This window comes from Lathyrus oleraceus, chromosome 1 (genome assembly GCF_024323335.1).
Source record: "Lathyrus oleraceus cultivar Zhongwan6 chromosome 1, CAAS_Psat_ZW6_1.0, whole genome shotgun sequence".
In the NCBI taxonomy this organism is placed as follows: Eukaryota; Viridiplantae; Streptophyta; class Magnoliopsida; order Fabales; family Fabaceae; genus Lathyrus; species Lathyrus oleraceus.
The window spans coordinates 105,739,084-105,760,528 of record NC_066579.1 but is presented as its reverse complement, the minus strand read 5'-3'; the positions used below and the strand labels follow the sequence as shown (position 1 = coordinate 105,760,528).

At 37.0% G+C, this 21,445-nt stretch overlaps 1 protein-coding gene across 1 annotated transcript; it reads right to left on the bottom strand.

Moving 5' to 3' along the window:
• Window positions 1–16,330: 16,330 nt before the first annotated feature.
• Window positions 16,331–20,439, bottom strand: LOC127115487 (uncharacterized). Its single transcript, XM_051047025.1, has 2 exons — window positions 18,326–20,439; window positions 16,331–16,971 (listed from the first exon to the last, which is right to left on the bottom strand). Exon 1 carries the CDS (start codon window positions 18,907–18,909, stop codon window positions 18,406–18,408), a length of 504 nt encoding a protein of 167 aa, XP_050902982.1. The 5' UTR covers window positions 18,910–20,439; the 3' UTR covers window positions 16,331–16,971; window positions 18,326–18,405.
• Window positions 20,440–21,445: the final 1,006 nt, after the last annotated feature.

Sequence of the window (21,445 nt, the reverse complement as noted above, 5' to 3'; positions counted from 1 at the left end):
AGAGTACGGAGTCGAGTTTCATGACCGCGAGATAGGTAGGGATGTTATTGAGAGAGAGTTATCAAGTGTTCAAGGTGTTCTCATCCTTGAGAGGGGGGAAGCAAGAGAATGATTACGGTTCTACCTGTTGCGTGTGAGTTTCTTGAAGTGTTCCCATATGACATTAGTGATTTACCGCCAGAGTGTGAAGTTGAGTTTGCCATAGACTTAGTACGTGGTACTAGTCATGTCTTGATGGCTTTGTATAGGATGTCTACGTCATAGCTGAATGAGCTGAAGAAACAATTAGAGGGTCTACTTGAGAAGAAGTTTATTTGATCGAGTGTTTCACCATGGAGAGCGTCGATGCTGTTAGTTAAGAAGAAAAATGGTAGCATGATGTTGTGTGTTGACTATTGATAGCTGAACAAGGTTACTATCAAGAATAAGTATCCATTTTCAAGAATTGATTATCCGATGGATCAGTTGGTTGGTGCTTGTGTGTTTAGCAAGATTGATTTGCATTCGGGTTATCATCAAATTCGTGTGATGTCAGACGATATTCCAAAGACCACATTCAGGACGAGATATGGTCACTATGAGTATTCAGTGATGTCATTTGGTATGTCTAATGCACCTTCAGTGTTCATGGAGTACATGAATAGAATATTCCATCCGTACTCAGATCATTTTGTGGTTGTGTTCATCGACGATATTTTGATATATTCTAAGTCTGATGAAGAGCATACTGAGAATCTGAAGGTTGCGTTGCAAACCTTGAAAGAAAAGAAGTTGTATGTGAAGTTATCTAAGTGCAAGTTCTGGTTGAAAGAAGTGATTTTCCTTGGTCATGTGATATCTAGTGGTGGTATCGCAGTAGATCCATCAAAGGTAGATGTAGTGTTGTAGTGAGAGACTCTGAAGTCTGTTACTGAGATCAAAAGTTTTCTTGGTTTGGCTGGTTACTACAGAAGTTTTATCAAAAGCTTTTTAAAGTTGGCATTGCCTTTGACTCAGTTGACCAGAAAGGGTCAAGCCTACTTGTGGAGAGTTCAATGTGAAGAGACTTTTCAATAACTTAAGAAGAAGCTAACATCAGTTCCAATTTTGATTTTTCCAAGTCCAAGTGAATCCTTTGTTATGTATTATGATGCTTAGATGATGGACCTAGGTGGCGTGTTGATGCAGAATGGTCAGGTTGTGGCTTATGCTTCTAGACAATTGAAAGTTCATGAGAGGAATTATCCTACGCATTATCTAGAGTTGGAACCGTGGTGTTTATGTTAAAAATTTGGAGGCATTATCTGTTTGGTTCCGGATTTGAAGTGTTCAATGACCACACGAGTTTGAAGTATCTCTTCGATCAGAAAGAGTTAAATATGAGGCAGAGGAGATGGCTCGAATTTTTGAAGGATTATGGTTTTGGATTGAGTTATCATCCTGGTAAAGCCAATGTCGTAGTTGATTCCTTGAGCAGGAAGTCGTTGTATATATCGATGTTGATAGTTTGAGAATTGGAGTTAACCGAGCAATTCAGAGACATGAGTTTGGTGTGTGAAGAAACTCCTAATAGTGTGAAGTTAAGCATGTTGAAGTTGACCCATGGTATCCTTGAAGAAATCATAGAAGGTAATAAAATTGACTTGGGATTGATTGTCTGGTTAGTCTTAATCAATCAGGGAAAAATAGGTGATTTTGAATCGATGAGAATGGTTTGATGAGATTTAGAGACATGGTTTGTGTACCAGATGTAACAGGACTCAAGAAGAGAATTCTTGAGGAAGGGCATAGAAGTGGTCTGAGTATTCACCATGGTGCCACTAAGATGTATCAAGACTTGAAGAAAATGTTTTTTATGGTCAGGAATGAAAAGGAAGTAATGGAGTTTGTTTATGCTTACTTGACTTGCCATAAGTTAAAGATTGAACATCAGAAGTCGTTGGGTGTGATGCAACCGTTAAGCATTCCTAAGTGGAAGTGGGATAGCATTTCTATAGATTTTGTGACGAGTTTGTCGAAGATGACAAAAGGATGTGAATCCATGATGGGTTATTGTTGATAGACTGACTAAGTTGGCTCATTTCATACCGATTAAGATCAGTTATCCTTTAGAGAAGTTGGTTGAGTTGTATATTGAGAAGGTTGTTAGATTGCATGGTATTCCTTTGAGTATTGTATCAGATAGGGATCTGAGGTTCACATCAAGGTTTTGGCAGAGTTTGCAAGAAACATTTGGGTACTAAGCTAAAGTTGAGTTCTTCTTATCATCCGCAAATAGATGGTCAGATAGAGAGGACTATTCAGTCTTAAGAGGATTTATTGAGGGCTTGTGTTTTGAAGCAGGGAGGTAACTTGGACAATTACTTACTGTTGCTTGAGTTCATTTACAACAACAGTTTCCATTCTAGTATTGGAGTGGAACCATTCAAAATTTGTATTGAATGAGGTGTAGAACACCTTTGTGTTGGTATGATTCTGGTTACAATGTTGTGCTTGGACCTGAGATAGTTTAGTAGACTATTGAGAAGATCAAGATGATCCAAGAGAAGATGAAAGCTTCACAGGGTCTCCATAAGAGATATCATGACAAAAGGAGGAAAATACTTGAGTTCTAGGAGGGGGTCGTGTGTTCTTAAGAGTTACTCTGTTAATTGGTGTTGGTCGTGCATTGAAGTCTAAGAAGCTTAAGTCGTGTTTCATTGGTCCATTTTAAATTCTTCAAAGAGTATGAGAGGTGGCCTACCGAGTTGCGTTACCAACATATCTTTCAAATCTCCATGATGTGTTTCATGTGTCTCATCTTCAGGGGTACATTCATGATTCGTCTCATGTGATTCAGTTGGATGATGTACAAGTTAGAGAGAACTTGACAGTTGAGACTTTGCCATTGAGGATTGAGGATCGTGATGTGAAGCGCTTGTGAGGAAAAGAGATCGCTTCAGTGAAGGTTATTTGGGGAGTCATGATGGTGGTAGCGTGACGTAGGAGTTCGAGAGTAGGATGAGAGAGTCTTATCCAGAGTTTTTCCCGTCAAATAATTTTTTTGGGTGAAAATTCTTTAAGTGGGGGAGAGTTGTAACACCCCAATTTAATTAATCATTTATTTATTTAATTATTTAAATATTATTTTGTGTGATTTCTGGGCGGTTTGGCCGGTGAGTGGAAATTTCAGGTAAATGTGTTAATTAATTAGATTTTAGTGGAATTTAATTATTATAATATGAGAATTGGTGGAATATTAAGAGTTGGGGTAGATTTTGTAAATAATAGAATTTAGATGGTTACCGGAGAGAGTTTATGTTTTAGTTGGACCATAATTGAATTAAGAGAAATTTAATTAGGTAATAATATATATTCAGAGAAATATAAAGAGAGTGGTTTTTAGAGCATTTATCAGTACGTGAAAAGAGAAGAATAGAGAGCAAGAGCTTTTGGAGAGAGAGTTAGGGATTTGGGAAGGAGATCACATGGAAAGTTGCTTGTTACTTTTGCTGAAATTACAAGGTAGGGGTTATTCATCTAAGGATTCCCTAATCATGAAAGGGTAGAGAGGTTTCCATTAACCTCCAATAGGGAAATATAAGAGATAGGGGTTTTTAGAGCATTTATCAGTACGTGAAAAGAGAAGAATAAGGAGCAAGAGCTTTTGGATAGAGACCTAGAGCTTTGGGAAGGAGATCACATGGAAAGTTGCTTGTTGATTTTGTTGAAATTACAAGGTAGGGGTTATTCATCTAGCATTTGGCGCTTTCCTTTGGTCTTAACTTCAGGAAGGTTTTCTACACACAGGATATGGTGAGTGTACCTTCTTATGGTGGAGCTGGTTTCCCCACCCATGGAGAATCCTCCTGCTGTAGTGTTAAGCGTGTGGGGTACTGCTTTACGACCATCGCCATGAGGCACCTCTTTACCTTTGCTGGACCTGGGATTTTAGCATCATCATGCCCTCGCGGATTAGACTTGTCTGACGAATAGGAGGAATCACGCTTCACATATTTCTTAAGGTTTCCCTCCTATATTAGTCTCTCGATATCCTTTTTGTACTGGTACAATCTTCAGTTTGGTGTCTCTTGACTCTATGGAATTTTCACCACCTTCCCAGTTCATAATCTGTCACATCCGCCTTAGGAGAAGGCAACAGTAGGGATGTTGTACAAGTGGAGAACTTTGAGACAAATATGCTCACGAGGAGTATTCAGGGGCGTGAATTTCTCTACTGCCTTACCTACCCTTTTGAATACATGTAGTCTTGTCTTTTATGGGTGAGGTATAATTGCTCTTCCTCTGGTGATGTGAGCCTTCAACATTGGGGACATGCTCCTTGACATCGTGTACCTTCTTTTTGATGTTTCTCTCCTTTCCTTTTATGTAGCAGCTTGCACTTCTGGGAGTCATGCACTCCTATGATAGTCATTTGTGTGTTGATGAAGGCAACATGCTCATAGTGACCGTTGCTCCCGTCAAACTTGACCAATGAGGGAGGATTGAAGCCCTCTAGGACGGACACCCCCTTATCTCATATGAGAGTGGTGGGGGTCGAACAGTTCCATCTCCTATAGAGGATTGGATTCCTGTTGGCGCTGTTTGATGTTGTGGACATCATCCTCTAGTGTCTAGTTATAACGATGTAACTCATCCATGGCGACACGCATCTGCGCCAGAGCGTCAACATCATCGCTACTGATGGTACCTTCTGGCGCAAGGGATGAAACTTTCATGTTAACCATGACTAGAAGTGGCTAGGAGTAGAAGTGAAGGGTAACGCGGGCTGAGTGATGGTGATGAATATGGTGTGGCTCGGGTTAGTTTTACCAGAGCCCCACGATGGACGCCACTGTACTGGTAAAAAATTATAGGTATGTGTAGGGGGACTTAGAGGCCTTAGTAGCTATATTATGTTGTATGGTAGTTAGGGCTTTTCCACGTGGCGAGAAACCTTGTAGGTATTATTGGTGTAAGCCCTAGAGGCCAATCCTTTTGGTACTTGTATCGAATTATTTATTAATAATAAAAGGCTTTTTCTTTATTACGTTTGTTTAATAAAGTCCCTAGAATAGCTAGTCCGTTTAATGTATCAAGTGTGACTTGATCATGAGATCACATTAAACATAAGGACATTATTCTTAAAGTATCCGTAGTCGAGCTTTATTGTGAAGTGGAATAACATTAAAACATAAAGACTATTATGTATATAGATTGATGCTCACATCTCATGGATCATGGATAAGGAGTTATCAAGTCTTAAACATAGGTATGAATATTAAGAGTAATATTTATACTGGATTGACCCGCTATGAGAATACTATATAGAAAGTTATGCAAAGTGTCATAAGTTATTCTCATGGTGATAATGGTGTATACCACTCTTCGACCTGAAACCACTATGGACCCTAGATGTAGAGTCGAGTGCTTTATTGCTGATCCAACATTGTCCGTAACTGGATAACCATAAAGACAGTTGATGGGTACTCCACGAAGCATGCTGAGGGACATGAGTGACCTAGATGGAATTTGCCCATCCTGCGTAACAGGATAAATGTCTATGGGCCCAATATTGAACTGGACAAGGATGACACGGTCTATACCTTGTGTTCAATATAGACATAAGGGCAAAATGGTAATTATACACATAAGTATTATCACAGAAGGAATTGTCAGATCACATGACATTTTCGTGTCTTGGGTAGCAGTGATGTGTTGCTAGATACCGCTCACTGTTTATTATGTTAAATACGTGATTTAATATCATTGTCAATGCCGCGAAAACCTACAGGGTCACACACAAAGGACGGATTGATGAGAGATAGAGTAACTAAGGAACGCCGTAAGGTACGGTGTACTTAAGTGAATTGTAGAACATCGTAAGGTACGGTGTACTTAAGTAGAATACGAAATATGGTAAGGTACCATGGGCTTAAGTGATTTTGGGCATATTATAAGATATGGGCCACATACACTTAAGTGGGCTTTTTGGCTTGAAGCCCACACAAGTGGTTCTATAAATAGAACCCTTGTGCAGAAGCATTAATTGCGGTTGCATTTTTGTTTTCTCTCTCTCTCTCTCTCTCTCTCTCTCTCTCTCTCTCTCTTTCTCACTCAAAGCCTTCATTCATAACAGCTAGCACTGAGATTGAAGGAAACCGTTCGTCTGGACTGAGTAGAGGCGTTGTCGTCGTTCAACGTTCGTGATCGCTCCGTAGATCTGCATCAAAGGTTTCAATCGTCACAAGAGGTAACTATTCTATCACTGAGCATGCCCATTCATAAGGATCACTAAAGGAGAAAAAATTTAATTTCCGCTGCGTTTTGGATCGCCCTTCTCCTTCAGTGGTATCAGAGCCACTTACGAAACCATGCATCGGATAGCTTTTTATTTTCTGTATTAATATGATTAAAAGACAGAATGAATCAAAGAATAAACGAGTAATTAAATTTGGCATCATGTGTGTACGATTTGGATGATTGATGTTGACTATGCTTCGGAACCGACATTAGTATGGTGAAGCAGCGATACATCGATCGTCCATAGGTTACGCAATTGAGACCGATCAACTTATATATGATATAAGTAATCCTAATGCAAAGTACGGTATATATGATATATTGTTTCTGTTTTGTTCATTCAAACACTAAATGGTTGTTTTCCTTTAAGCGATCAATGGTCATTTGCTTCGGAATCCGACATTAGTATGGTGAAGCAATGACCTGTTGATCAATCATATTGAATCAACAATCGAGGTATGTTTGACGGTCTGAAATTGGTGCATTAGGGTTAGTGACGGTGCAAGGGTTGTGCCGTCAAAAAGTTATGCATTGAGGGCTTGTTGGAACACGTCTGTTGATTGTTTCAAAGCGCTGTTTTTTTGGTCGCGTGACGATCGTCATGGACCTGTGACGATCGTAACAAGTTGGACGTGACGGTCATCACATTCACAGATCCAGAATTCTAGGCGTTTCTGTTATTTAGGCCGCGTGACGTTCGTCATGGGCCTGTGACGGTCGTAACAAGATGGACGTGACGGCCGTCACATTCACAGAGTCAGAATTCTCGGGGTTTCTGTTTTGTGACTGCACAAGAGTTGTGTTGATGCAAAACGACGTTGATTTCAAATGAATTGTTCCTGCTGACCGGGCAGCAGACCCTCGGCTAACTCTGCGTAGTGTGATCGGTCGCCGAAATTTAATTTGGTTTTAATTAGTTAAAGGAATTAAAATTAATAATAATAATGTGTTTATTATTGTCTTGTGGTGATCGGTTATGGCCTTAGTTTTCCTTTATTTAATTTTGGGTTTTAAAATATGACCTGCGTGTCGTACCTCTCTTTTAATCTCTTAATGTAACTTCTTTTCTCATCTCAATCCCTCGTATGTAAAACGAGTTTCTTCTGTAATGTAATGTATTGAAGAAAGAGAAGAGTTCAATATCAAAGGAGGACAATGTTATGAAGAAAGAGAAGAATTCAAAGGAGGACAACCTTGAAGATCTTGCTTGGAGAAGCTTAGATCGTTATTAGGTTAGCTTAGGTTCTCTCATTGGCTTGGGAGAACAATTGTGCTAGGGTCCATAACTGTTTCATTATGTATGTTGATGCATGTGTATGTATGTTGATGCATGTGAATATATATTGATGCATATGAGAGACGATTTATATGATAAATAAGCCGGTGAGATCAGAACAATTGCAATTCCCTCAAATTAAATATTAAGTTTAAGCTTTCTAAGTTTTAGCACTCATCAAGACTAGTATCGGATAATGTAGGTTTCGCCTACGCGAGGTGCATGTTCTATATTAATAAGGTGCGATGGGATAATTGTAATATCCAATTGCTAAAACAATGGGTCAAACTTAACTAAACAAATTATAATAAGATTATATATGTTTAGAAGCAAGAGTTGGAGATGATCCATATGATGGATTGAAATAAGGAGTTATTCACCCAACTGAAATTTTTGAGAGTTGTATGAGATACAATTGGAAGGAGTTCATACCTAAATAACCTAGTTTTGTGTAATCCGCCTACGCAGACTTAGAACAAAGTGAAATATGGATCTCGACCCACTAGAAAATCTTCCAATGGGATTTTCCGAATCAAATGATGAGGGTCATTTGTTTTGAGTAAAATAGTGGGAGCATATTTAATTAAAGGCCCAATTAAATATGTTAATGATACTTATATTTTCATTAATTCGTATGTAGATTACCATGACAACAAACACCTCTAACAACATCTTGCGATCAATCCTTGACAAGGAAAAATTGTCTGGGACAAATTTTCTGGATTGGCACCGAAATCTGAGGATTGTCCTCAAACATGATAAAAAGCTGTATGTCTTGGAGAAACCTGTTCCTGAAGAGGAACCTCCTAGTTCTGCACCTAAGGCAGAAAGAGATCCTCATAAGAAGCATGTCGATGATGCCAATGAAACTGCTTGTCTCATGCTGGCTACCATGAACTCAGAGTTGCAAAAGCAACATGAGAACATGGAAGCGTTCGATATGATCGAACACCTGAGGATGCTCTATCAAGAGCAAGCAAGGCATGAAAGGTTTGAAGTTTCAAAAGTCCTTTTTCAAGGCAAGTTAGCTGAGGGAGCCCCTGTAAGTCCCCATGTGCTCAAGATGATTGGGTACGTGGAAAACCTTCAAAGGTTGGGTTTTCCCCTCGGAAAGGAACTTGCGACTGATGTGAACTTGCAATCGTTGCCAGATGGATTCAGTCAATTTGTCCTAAATTTCAATATGAATGATATGGACAAATCTCTTCCTGAACTGCTAGCCATGTTAAGAACTGCTGAGCAGAATCTGAAGACAAAAGGGAAGTCCATTCTGATGATCGGAAATGGAAAGAGACAGAACAAAAGACCTACTAAGCAGGGTGATAAAGGGAAAGGCAAGGAAGTTGCCAAACTCAGACCCATTGTTGCTGCTTTGAAGCCTAGTGGAGGCATAGCAAAGGCAGACACCTGCTTCCGTTGCGGTAAGACCGAACACTAGAAGAGAAACTGCCCAAAGTACCTGGAAGATACGAAGAATGGAGTAGAGACTTCAACTTCAGGTATTTTTGTTATTGAAATAAATTTATCTACTTCTGCATCATGGGTATTAGATACTGGATGCGGTTCTCACATTTGTACAAAGGTGCAGGGGCTGAAAAGGAGTAGAGATTTGGCAAAAGGTGAAGTTGACCTACGAGTTGGCAATGGAGCAAAGGTTGTTGCTTTAGCCGTAAGAACTTATGTATTGACTTTACCTAGTGGTTTGATAATTCAGTTAGAGAACTGTTATTATGTACCTGCAATTAGCGGGAATATTATTTCCATTTCTTGTTTGGACAAGTTTGGTTTTTCATTTATAATAAAGAACAATTGTTGCTCAATTTATTTGAATGATATATTCTATGCTACTGCACAAATGAGCAATGAACTATATGTCATTGATCTCGAAATGCCTATTTATAACATTAATACTAAAAGGGTGAAACCTAACGAGTTTAAACCAACTAGGTAAGAATATTAAAACTCTTCGATCAGATCGAGGTGGTGAGTATTTAAGCCTAGAGTTTGATGATCATCTGAAAGAGTGTGGGATCCTATCCCAACTTACTCCTCCTGGAACACCCCAATGGAATGGTGTATCTGAGAGAAGAAATTGAACCCTTTTGGACATGGTCCGATCCATGATGAGTCACGCCGATCTTCCAAACTCCTTTTGGGGACATGCACTATTGACAACAGCTTACACACTTAACCGTGTTCCATCCAAAAAGGTTGAGAAGACACCATATGAGATATGGAGTGGTAAGAAACCACATATGTCTTACATGAAGATTTGGGGTTGCGAAGTTTATGTGAAACGACAAGTTTCAACTAAACTTGAGCCCAAATATGACAAATGCTTATTTGTGGGGTATCCTAAAGAAATAAGAGGGTATTACTTCTACAATCCTTCTGAGGGCAAAGTGTTTGTCGTCCGAACTGGAGTTTTTCTAGAAAAGGATTTTGTTTCCAAAGGAATCAGTGGGAGGAAAGTAGAGCTTGAAGAAAATCAAGAATCACAAAGCATCGATACACCTATGGAGGAATTAGAGCAGGAAACACAAGTAGTTGTGGAAGAGCAACCTGCTCAAGTAGAACAAGACCAGCGTAGGTCAGGCAGGATACGTCACATACCTGAGAGATATGGATATCTCATAACTGATCAAGGTGATGTATTACTCATGGATCAAGAACGAATATGAGCCTTGTGTCTACAAGAGGGTTAGCGGGAGCATGATCGTTTTCCTGGTATTATATGTAGATGACATATTACTCATTGGAAACGATGTCCCTACCCTGCAACAAGTAAAGTCTTGGTTGGGGAAATGCTTTTCTATGAAGGACCTAGGTGAAGCAGCGTATATATTAGGAATCAGAATCTATAGAGATAGATCACAAAAACTGCTTGGCCTAAGTCAGAGTACATACATAGACAAAGTGCTGAGACGCTTTAATATGCATGATTCCAATGGTTATGTGTTTTGCTTAAACGGTGGCGTTGTGAGCTGGAAAAGTTCAAAGCAAGATACAGTTGATTATTCTACAACCGAGGACGAGTATATTGCTGCCTCAACTGCAGCAAAGGAAGTTGTTTGGATCAAAAAGTTCATTAGTGAACTTGGCATAGTTCCTAGCATTGTGGATCCCATTGGTGTCTATTGTGATAACAATGGTGCCATCGCACAAGCTAAGGAGCTTAGATCTCACCAACGATCCAACCACATACTTAGGCGTTATCACCTCATTCGAGAGATAACAGATAGAGGAGATGTGAAAATATGCAGAGTACCTACACTTGACAATATTGCTGACCCACTGACAAAGCCTCTTGCGGAGCAGAAGCATGATGGTCATACTAGGTCTATGGGGGGTATGCCTGATTGGCTCTAGTGCTAGTGGGAGATTGTTGGTGTAAGTCCTAGAGGCCAATAATTTTGGTACTTGTATCGAATTATTTATTAATAATAAAAGACTTTTTCTTTATTACGTTTGTTTAATAAAGTCCCTAGAATAGCTATTCCAGTTTAATGTATCAAGTGTGACTTGATCATGAGATCACATTAAACATAAGGACACTATTCTTAAAGTATCCGCAGTCGAGCTTTATTGTGAAGTGGGATAACATTAAAGCATAAAGACTATTATGTATATAGACTGATGATCGCATCTCATGGATCATGGATAAGGAGTTATCAAGTCTTAAACATAGGTATGAATATTAAGAGTAATATTTATACTAGATTGACCCGCTATGAGAATACTATATAGAAAGTTATGCAAAGTGTCATAAGTTATTCTCATGGTGATAATGGTGTATACCATCCTTCGACCTGAAACCACTATGGATCCTAGATGTAGAGTCGAGTGCTTTATTGCTGATCAAACGTTGTCCATAACTGGATAACCATAAAGACAGTTGATGGGTACTCCACGAAGCATGCTGAGGGACATGAATGACCTAGATGGAATTTGCCCATCCTGCGTAACAGGATAAATGTCTATGGGCCCAATATTGAACTGGACAAGGATGACACGGTCTATACCTTGTGTTCAATATAGACATAAGGGCAAAAGGATAATTATACGCATAAGTATTATCACAGAAGGAATTGTCAGATCACATGACATTTTCGTGTCTTGGGTAGCAGTGATGTGTTGCTAGATATCGCTTACTGTTTATTATGTTAAATATGTGATTTAATATAATTGACAATGCCATGAAAACCTACAGGGTCACACACAAAGGACGGATTGATGAGAGATAGAGTAACTAAGGAACGCCGTAAGGTACGGTGTACTTAAGTGAATTGTAGAACATCGTAAGGTACGGTGTACATAAGTAGAGTACAAAATATGGTAAGGTATCATGGGCTTAAGTGATTTTGGGCATATTATAAGATATGGGTCACATACACTTAAGTGGGCTTTTTGGCTTGAAGCCCACACAAGTGGTTCTATAAATAGAACCCTTGTGTAGAAGCATTAATTGCGGTTGCATTTTCGTTTTCTCTTTCTTTCTCTCTCTCTCTCTCTCTCTCTCTCTCTCTCTCTCTCACTCACTCACTCAAAGTCTTCATTCATAACAACTAACATTGAGATTGAAGGAAACCGTTCATGTGGACTGAGTAGAGGCGTTGTCGTCGTTCAACGTTCGTGATTGCTCCGTAGATCTGCATCAAAGGTTTCAATCGTCACAAGAGGTAACTATTCTATCACTAAGCATGCCCATTCGTAAGGATCACTAAAGGAGAAAAAATTTAATTTCCGTTGCGTTTTGGATCGCCCTTCTCCTTCAGGTATATTATGTTGTATATGTATGTTGTAAGAGTCCTACTTACGTAAGGTTAGAGGGTATGTAGATGAATGATGTGCTTAAGCATATGAGGGGTGTGATCAATATGAGTTATGATTTGTCTCGTCCTCCTCTAAGGGAGATATAGTTATAGAGGCCTTTTGGGTCTAGGGTTTGGGTAATCCTGAGTGGTGATACTTTCTCCCTCCTGATCAGGGAAAGTTATTGACCACTTATCCATTAGGAAGTGATGGTAGACTACCTCTCCCTTAGCTATCAACTTTACACACTTCTTCAGTGTGTAGGACGAGTTCTTAAGTCACCGTCTAGGCAGTACCGCTCTTGAGGAAGAGCACCCTAATTTTGGAAATTCCACTATAATTTCTTTAAAAGTGAATTCATCTAAGTTATGTGTTTCCATATAAGTTGATCTTGTTTACCCAGTAGTGGTACAATGATGTGTTGGATGAGATGAAGTAAAAAAAGGACAAGCTTTAAGGATCTTTGTTGGATGCTCTAATTATGATCTAACAGAAAATATGTCATCCTAGCTTTGAAAAAATGATACATATTTTGACGAATATTACAAATTTAGACTAAGGAGGAACCACACCATAAATTAATCTTGTCACTATGGATAACATAAACTTGATTCTTGATTCCACTTCAGATAGAAAAAAAAAGTAAGTCAATTGATAAACTTGTTGTTTCTAAAGATCCTACTGATTAAGAACATTGCATATTGGATGTTGGATTCAATGAGTTCCCAACACAAGTTGAGGTTAGCAACAACATTTAGTTTTGATAAAGATCTTAATGTAAAGTTTCCTTCATCTTTGGGTGTAAGCCATATGCTAAGATACTATGACCATTTTCCTTTGATTACGATCATCCCTACATATGAAATTTCTCCTCCACTTTTCTAATTCTTTGATGATGCTAATTGTACAAGCATAGACTGAGATGATATGGATAAGCATTCTTTGGATGACAGGAAGTGTTCCAATTTTGAAACCAGTGAATTGAGCCAGGTGATTAAACTTTTGATGAGAGATGGAACCAAAAAAATATAACTGATAATTTAGGATTTACTATTTGGAAAGATATCTCAATATGCCTAGTGAACAATTGAGAAAAAACCCAAATGTTTGATGACGATCCTTTGCAAAATGTCATTATATCATTTGCAAATTAGATGATGCTGACTGTTTAAATTAATTTTACATGTCAATTAATAACAATTATGTGTAAATTAATTTTACATTATTAATTAATAACTATTATGACTACTATAAATTAATTTTAATTATCAATTAATAATGACTATGACTATTATATATCCTATCAAATCTAAATATTTTAAATTATTTACATTTATATATCCTGTCAAATCTTAAAATTTTAAATTATTTACATTCTCATTGAATACTGATGTAAAACTTTTTTTACAGTACAACTCTATTGAACCCAAATATTATACACTACATTCTTCTCATACTTATTATTATATTATGAAAGTCAAATTATAAATACACAAAAACAAGTTTAAAAAATTATATTCCTTTCTTTTCGATAATTATTTTTTCCTAATGTACATCAAATTTTAAAAAAATACACAAAAACTACTTTCAATAACTAAATGCTGCGAAAACGAAGCTTCAATTTAACGCACAAAAATCGCCTCATTCAATTTCACAATTCCCTAACACCGTCTTCGATAACCAATCAATTTTCCGCTCCACGCGCACGTTAGTCAAACGGCGCAAAACCAATCTCAGTAAAACAGTAACCTACTCACCGAAATGCCGCTCCGTTATTTCACTTCCAAATCTCGCTACACGTGACACTCACGTGATCACTTCGGCATCTTTCCCTAGATCCATCGAACATTTCGCCGATGCCGGAATAGAAGCGAAACGTGACGAAAAACCACCGTAACCGTGAACATAACTGTCTTCTCCGCCGTTTCCACCATCTCCTTCATCGAAATTGAGAGCGTAACTCAACGGATCGTAGTTTAACGAAACTTGTTTAACGTTAACGTTACGATTCTTATTGAATCGTCGAATGAACGTTTTCCATCTCGGACCAGCAACAACCTCTGACCACTCACGTACCTTCATCCATCCACGGAACCACCACCGTTTCTCTTTATTCTCAGAAAATTGTAATTGCATTGGCTCCCACAACGACGGCGATGTTTCGGATGAGAAACATGGAATCCAAGAACACATACAGCCTTTCTTTGTAAAAGCGATTTCCTGCATGTCATCGTCGCCGCCGCATCCAGCGGTGGTGGGAGTGGTTTTTGTTGTCGCCGGTAACGAAGACATTTTGGACGGCGAATAAAGAGAAGAGAGGGTTTTAGGTTTTGGAAGTTTTATTTTCAGTTGCAGTTTCTCTTCATCTCTATTGGGATTTAGGTTTGTAAGCGTATATATAAGGGTGGCGGTTACGACTGTTCCATTAGTAACAAATTTACGGAAATACCGTTCAGTAATAAAAAAAGGTGATTATTTAGTGTGTTAAGTTAACTAATAACGTGTTGATTTGTTTTAGGATATACTAGTAATTTTAGGAAATTAAATAATGTTTAATTAATATTTAATAAATTAAAGAGAAAATGAATGATACAGCGACAGTTAAATTTTACACTATGATAATCATATATCATAGTTAAGTCGGTCTATAAATTTTTAATTAATTATATAATTTAAAATTTTAAAGAAATTTGATTGCATGTGTAATACTTTTTATATTATCATTAATTTTTAAATTAAATATAATTAATTTACTTTTATAGAAGGAAAAAAGTAATTTAAATATAAATTTAATTTAGGTCAATTATCACTTGAAATAGTTTTTACATTGATAATTAACTATAATTAACATTAATTATTTATAAATATTTTATTTTTATAGTGATTATACATTAAATCATATTAATGAATGATTTATTATGTATTAAATTGATAATGCTTAACAATTTAACTTTTTTTTTGTTGAATAAATAAAATTATCTTGACTTTCAATTAAAAAAAAATCTTCAAATTGTCATATAGTTGAACTTTTAAATGCTTTTTGTTAAAATAAATAGAAACAAATTAATTTTTATTAGAAGTCAATATAAGACAGAAATTTATGTTATTATTTCTATAAAAAAAGTAATTTTATGGTTTTGTTTAATTTTAGTGACTTATTTAAGTTTAAATAATAAGCAAATAAATTTATTCTATAGAAATTTAAATTAAAAATTTGACAAGGTTTTCGGTCTGACCCGCTCAGCACCTAGTAGTTAGTTCTCTTTTTCAATATCTATGGGTATCTAACCATTTTTTTTTAAATCCTAAAATTTTATAATATTTGGAGAAATAATAAATAAAATAGATATAATATAATTATTTTACTAATAATATTGACTGAAATAATACTAATAAAATAAAATGATTTAGTGTGAGTTTGATTTTTAATCTTGTAAAATTGACATTCAAATTATTACTGTTCAAATTTATATTATTTGATTTTGATTTAAGTTTTAAAAAACAAATTAATTTAATTGACAATTGATTTTGATTGAAATAAAAGTCATTGCTATTTTTTATATTGAGTGAACTTTAATGTGTATTTTGATTCATGTTGCTTGAAAATATGTCACGTGCAAAAATACATGTATATTTAGAATTAGCAAGTGATAAAAAGTAAGGATATCTTATGCACAGAGAGTGAATGTTACTTAGGTTGATTTTTTTAATAAACTATCTTTTTAATCTAAAGCATGAGCAGAGATAAAAAATAATATATGAATGTCACAAGTTCAGTTTTTCTCTTTTAAGTCAAATCTAATTCATGAAAGGTGATTGTGGAAAGATATCAAGAGAGTATATGTTGAGTTAAGGTCCATTAATGTTAAAGAAGTAATTATGTGTTCATGATATACAAACTACATACATGATTCTCAAAAGATACATTCTTAAACAAATACTTAAGAAGAAATGTAAATCTAAGAGTAACTTGAAGGCTTCTTAAGATGGATAATCAGCAAGAAATGACTTCAGTTGCGCCAGGGCTCAGCAGCTGGTACAAGAAATGGTGAGAAGAAGAAACTCCCTCTTTTCTCTCCACTGACCTCACACTGTTATCTTTTGTATTGTATTGTGAAATAATGTTGAACTATTTTCTCAATCTTCAGCAGGATCTATTTATAAGCTTTCACTAGGATTTCTTGTGATGTCTTGGATCATGGGCCAAAAATAAGGAAATCAAATCAAGCACATACATGAATCAACGCCTTCACATCATTCCATTTGCTTAGCAAGTAAGGAATCATGTACAAGGAAACATTTGTAGGAGACAAGGCGTCTTGAGACAGAATGCCACAACAGGGTGCAGGCTACGTTGTGCTTTCTTGCAGAGCACGTAAAATGGTGGTTGTACTATTGTACCAACTTTATCTTTTAGTCCCCTTGATCTTATCCACTTGTTTCACATGAATTTTCTTCCATACAGAGCAGAGATTCCCTCTAATACATCAATCCTTCAGTACTTCCCTATGAACTCAGTTGCTTTCTCCATTTTTCCTCTTTGGTTGAGTTCATCTTTTTGTTCCAGTTTACGCTCCCAACTGCTGACCACTCTAGTGATGCCTTAGCTTGACAGAGTTAACCTTTCATCAAGCAATAAACGCATTAAACCAACAAAAGGGAGAACCTATTGTGTTCCAATCTAAATACTATAAAACAACCGAAATGAACTGAGAATAACAACTTAAGATGCAATAACCTGACAACAAAGTAAAAACCAAGGTATATAATAACTAACAAATTGTGGGTTATCACACCCCCAAACTTGAATCATCATTTGTCCTCAAGTGATGCAATAGATAACGACAAAGAAACCTCCCTTCCAAGAAACTTCCTTTTCAGGCAGCACAAACTCATCATCAACCCATAAATTATCTTAAAGGACTATTTTCAAAAATTGACTAAACTCAGCCTTGAAGTTATATCATAAGTGTGGGTGTGCTATGTGCATTACTGATGCTACTTGTCACGCAAGAACTCTTCAGTGAAGATAACTAGCCTAAATTTAGCTTTGATTGTCTTATCCTATGGTCCAAGATTTCGACTTTAAGTTTCAGTAGAGGGGGGTTGACTGTTCTATTTTTAGATTTTTATATTTTAGGTACACACATGCATTTTATTGGTAAGCTAGGTAGATGTTCCACCTTTTCCCCTGATGGGATCTCACTTGTAATGAGTCCAACCTGATACTAATGGTGAAGGCATCTAGTGTTCCTCCAATTTCTGACACATGAACTTATTATAAAGATTTGTTTCTCCATTTTCAGGCACAAGATATTATTCAAGAAATGAACTTTATCTTACTTCATCTACACACTTTGGTGTGTTTATTTACATAAGCAGTGTGTCTATTTGTACTAGATCCTAAATAGCAGTGTTATGCTCCCCTGACTAAATCCTACAGTGAACTCCTATTTCATACTTTAAAACAATTCAAACTTATCAAAAAGCTATCTACTTTTCTGACTACCAAAGGAGCGACTAGGGTTATCAGAGACACAAGAAGGTGCAGTTAACTAGCATTCAAAATTTGTTTTCAACAACGTCGCAATCCTAGTAGATATTTCCTAAGTCTCCTAGGGTTGTCTGTTTTCTAGGGGTTTCATTATGTTTATTTTCTCTGTTTTCATTATTATTAATTTTTTTTAACATAATAATGAAATTAAAACCAAAACAAACAAAGTTTTGAAAAATTCAAAATATGGCTGAAACACAACCACATCACAACTAAACAAACAACTTTCGAACTAATACCCTAAAAACAACTTAAAAACGGTAGAAATCAATATGATGGTAATTGAGAATTGGTGGGTTGATGGGCAAGGTCATGACATTGGCCGTCACTCCCCCAAACTTAAAGTAAGAACACAATCGTTATTGTCATATGATGAAATGGGGAACGCCACTAGTTTCCCTCAAAAGGATCAAGAGAAATACCAGTTAGGCATTAAGCCGATGCTCTTCCTTAAAGCTTTGTCTTCCTTCTTCTTTTTCCTAGCCTCCTTCTGAGAAGGCTCTTACATGGGTTCTTTCCTTGAAGTCTTGAGTGCCTCAGAGGTAGCTTTCATTGTGGCAGTTGCAGTCACCTTCAATGGCTTGGATGCAGCTTTCTTGGAGGGGGATTTTGGCTTAGAATGAGCCACTTTTGTTGGGGAAGGCTTGTTGGGATTCATTGGCTTCTTCACCTTCTCATGAGTGACAACAAGTGTTAGTTCAACGCATATGTCTTCTTCAGATTCTACTGCAGACTTAGATTTGTGTAAGTTTGTAGCCGAATTTATCTCTTCCTCATCAGCTTTTCCTTCTTCCTCGGCAATTGCTTCATTTTCCTTATTGATATTCAATCCATTTCCAGCCTCCTCCTTGCCATCTTTCTCACTACCAGGATTGTCATCAATCTTTTCCTCCTCCTTTTCTTCATCTTGCTCTTTATCAGTCTGCTCCTCATCTTCATCAATACTGACATTTTCTTCTTCAAAAATATTTTTACCTTGAACCCTTTCAGGTGCATGATCCATCATCTACTTCTTGTCTATAGCATCTTGGGTTAACAACTCCTTCAATGTTATTCTATCCTCATCAGAACTTCCCTCGACATCATTTTTCTCTTTATGTTCATTGTTTTTAACAATGTCCTTTTCAAACACACCAGTGGTCTTCACTTGTTTAGGGTTCTTACTCTTTATGGCCTTCTTTTTAGGCTTCTTTGTGGTATCCTCCTTGGGTATTCCAGAGTTAGATGCTCCTGGCGCACCAGAGAACACAGTCTTTATCTGCTTCTTTTTTCCCTTCACTTTCTCCTTTTTCTAGGGTTGATCATTTTTTCTTCAAGTTCTCTCATAATACGATCTAGAAAAACTGGCACAACTTCATCATTGTAGTTCCACTAATTCAATTTTTTCTCCCATTCAAACTTTCCCTTTGAAAATTTATATAAATCCCTCTGGTCCTTTTGCATCTGCAGCAACACCTTCCACAAAATCTGGTATGTCTCAAAACTTGCTTCACCATCTGCTGAGTCTTGTCTTGCCTCTGGTTTCCTTCTCCTGCCTTTTGGTTTCATTAGTGTTTGGATAGCAGCCTTATCAAAGAAAGCCTGAGGGTGGCCTCATAAGTAGCCTTTTGAGGGACATCATGCCTCTCATAGAGAGTGGAAATCAAATAGGGGAAGTACATCATCTATTTCTTGAATCTCTTGCAGAATAATCTTTCCTACATTTATGCCTTCTCCACAAGTAATCCGATGAAGCAAAACTAACCTTGCTTTATTGATAGTTTCATTATGAGTTGTTGGTCTAAGTGAATGCTTGATAAATTGGTACCAGACCTTGGATTCTGATCTCAAGTCCATCCTTTTCACAATTTTCTCTCCTCCAGTTTCTACCCACTTAATGTCTGGGTTGAACAGAGATTCGATATACACATTATAATCAGCATCATCAAATGCTACCAAAAGTTCATGATACCGGTCTTCGACAGGTCCTGACTTGAACATCATGTTAATGGTTCCTTCAAAGTAAGATACTTTCACACCTCTAACCACCACCTCAGCTTTCTTATTGGTAGTATCAACCAGATTTGTATAAATCACCTTCACAATCTGAGTATTATAGGGTTATGGTTGCTGACAGAATCTGGTACACTTCATGCTTTCAATTAACTTCTCCATATCACATGGGAGACCTAGATTTTCAGCATGCATGTCAAAAATGAAGCCTTGTTTTGAACGCATGTTCATCCCTAATAAATAATCATCAAATCGATGATTGGTATTGCTATTGATGAAGGCTTCTTCATCATACATGTCATCATCATAGTAGTCTACCACTGACGTGGCATTTTTGTGAGAACTTGACTTGAAAAGACCTTGGGTGTATGTGGGCTTCATGCTGAAATTAGGGTTTGGGTGTTGGTTTGATGTCTTTGGGAAGAAATGGGGATTTCAGAGATTGAGGGAAACGAAAAAGGTGGAGAAAATCTTGAAGAGACAGTTTTGGGAAAAATAGAGGTTAAAAGGTTATGACCTTTGGGAGTTGAGAGAGTATAATGATTTGAGTTTTGGTGATCGCACGTTTTAAAAGGGAATGAATAAGAGAGAGGGAAAAAAGGTACAATTATAAAATTTGAAACTGCTAAGAGAGAGAGAGGGAATACCAACCGGTTAGGGTAATGAGAGGTTACTTGTGGCAGTACCCATAATCATGAAAAGATGGGACATCACAATTAATGAGTCTGTTCAGAGGTGACGTTATGCCCAAGGCTCAATAACCTGTCTACGCGTGTGGCCACTAACTCTCTGCTGCACTCAATTTTGTCTTATTATCATGTTTCCTTTTTGAACAAAATTGCCACTTGTCCTTGATTTTACTAACTTCAAAGAGACAACAATTGCTTCCTTTTTTATTTTTGACCCCCAACTCATAGGCATGACAACACTTGACTCTGACCCTTCCCACTTTTCTCCATCAATCAACATCAATTGAAAATTAAACAAACTAAAAAAAATAAAGTTAAGTTGGGTTGCCTCCCAGTAGCTCTATTTTAGAGTCTTATAGCTTAACTACAACAATTTCAAGAAGATTCTTCCAAATCAAAAGTGATCCTTGTGTTGTGCAAGGATTCACCATGATAAGCTTTAACTCTTTTTCCATTCACCTTGAACTCTTCCCATGTTCTCTCATTCAATAGGCCTATTACCCCATGAGGATAAACTTTCATCAATTTGAAGGGGCCAGACCACCTAGATTTAAGTTTTCCTGAGAATAACTTAAGCCTAGAATTGAATAAGAGTCTTCTGACATTTACTGCCATGCTACCTCTTGGCCTTTTCCTTATACAATTCAAAATTCTCATAGGAGAATAGCCTATGCTCATCGAACTCAGTGAGCTGGAGCATTTTGGCCTGACCAACTTTAGATAAATTGAAATTCAAAATCTTGGCAACCCATAATGCTTTGTGCTCCAATTCAATTGGTAGATGGCATGCCTTTCCATAGACAAGTATATAAGGATACATGCCTACATAACATCATCAAAATGCTTAGATTATTCCTTCCT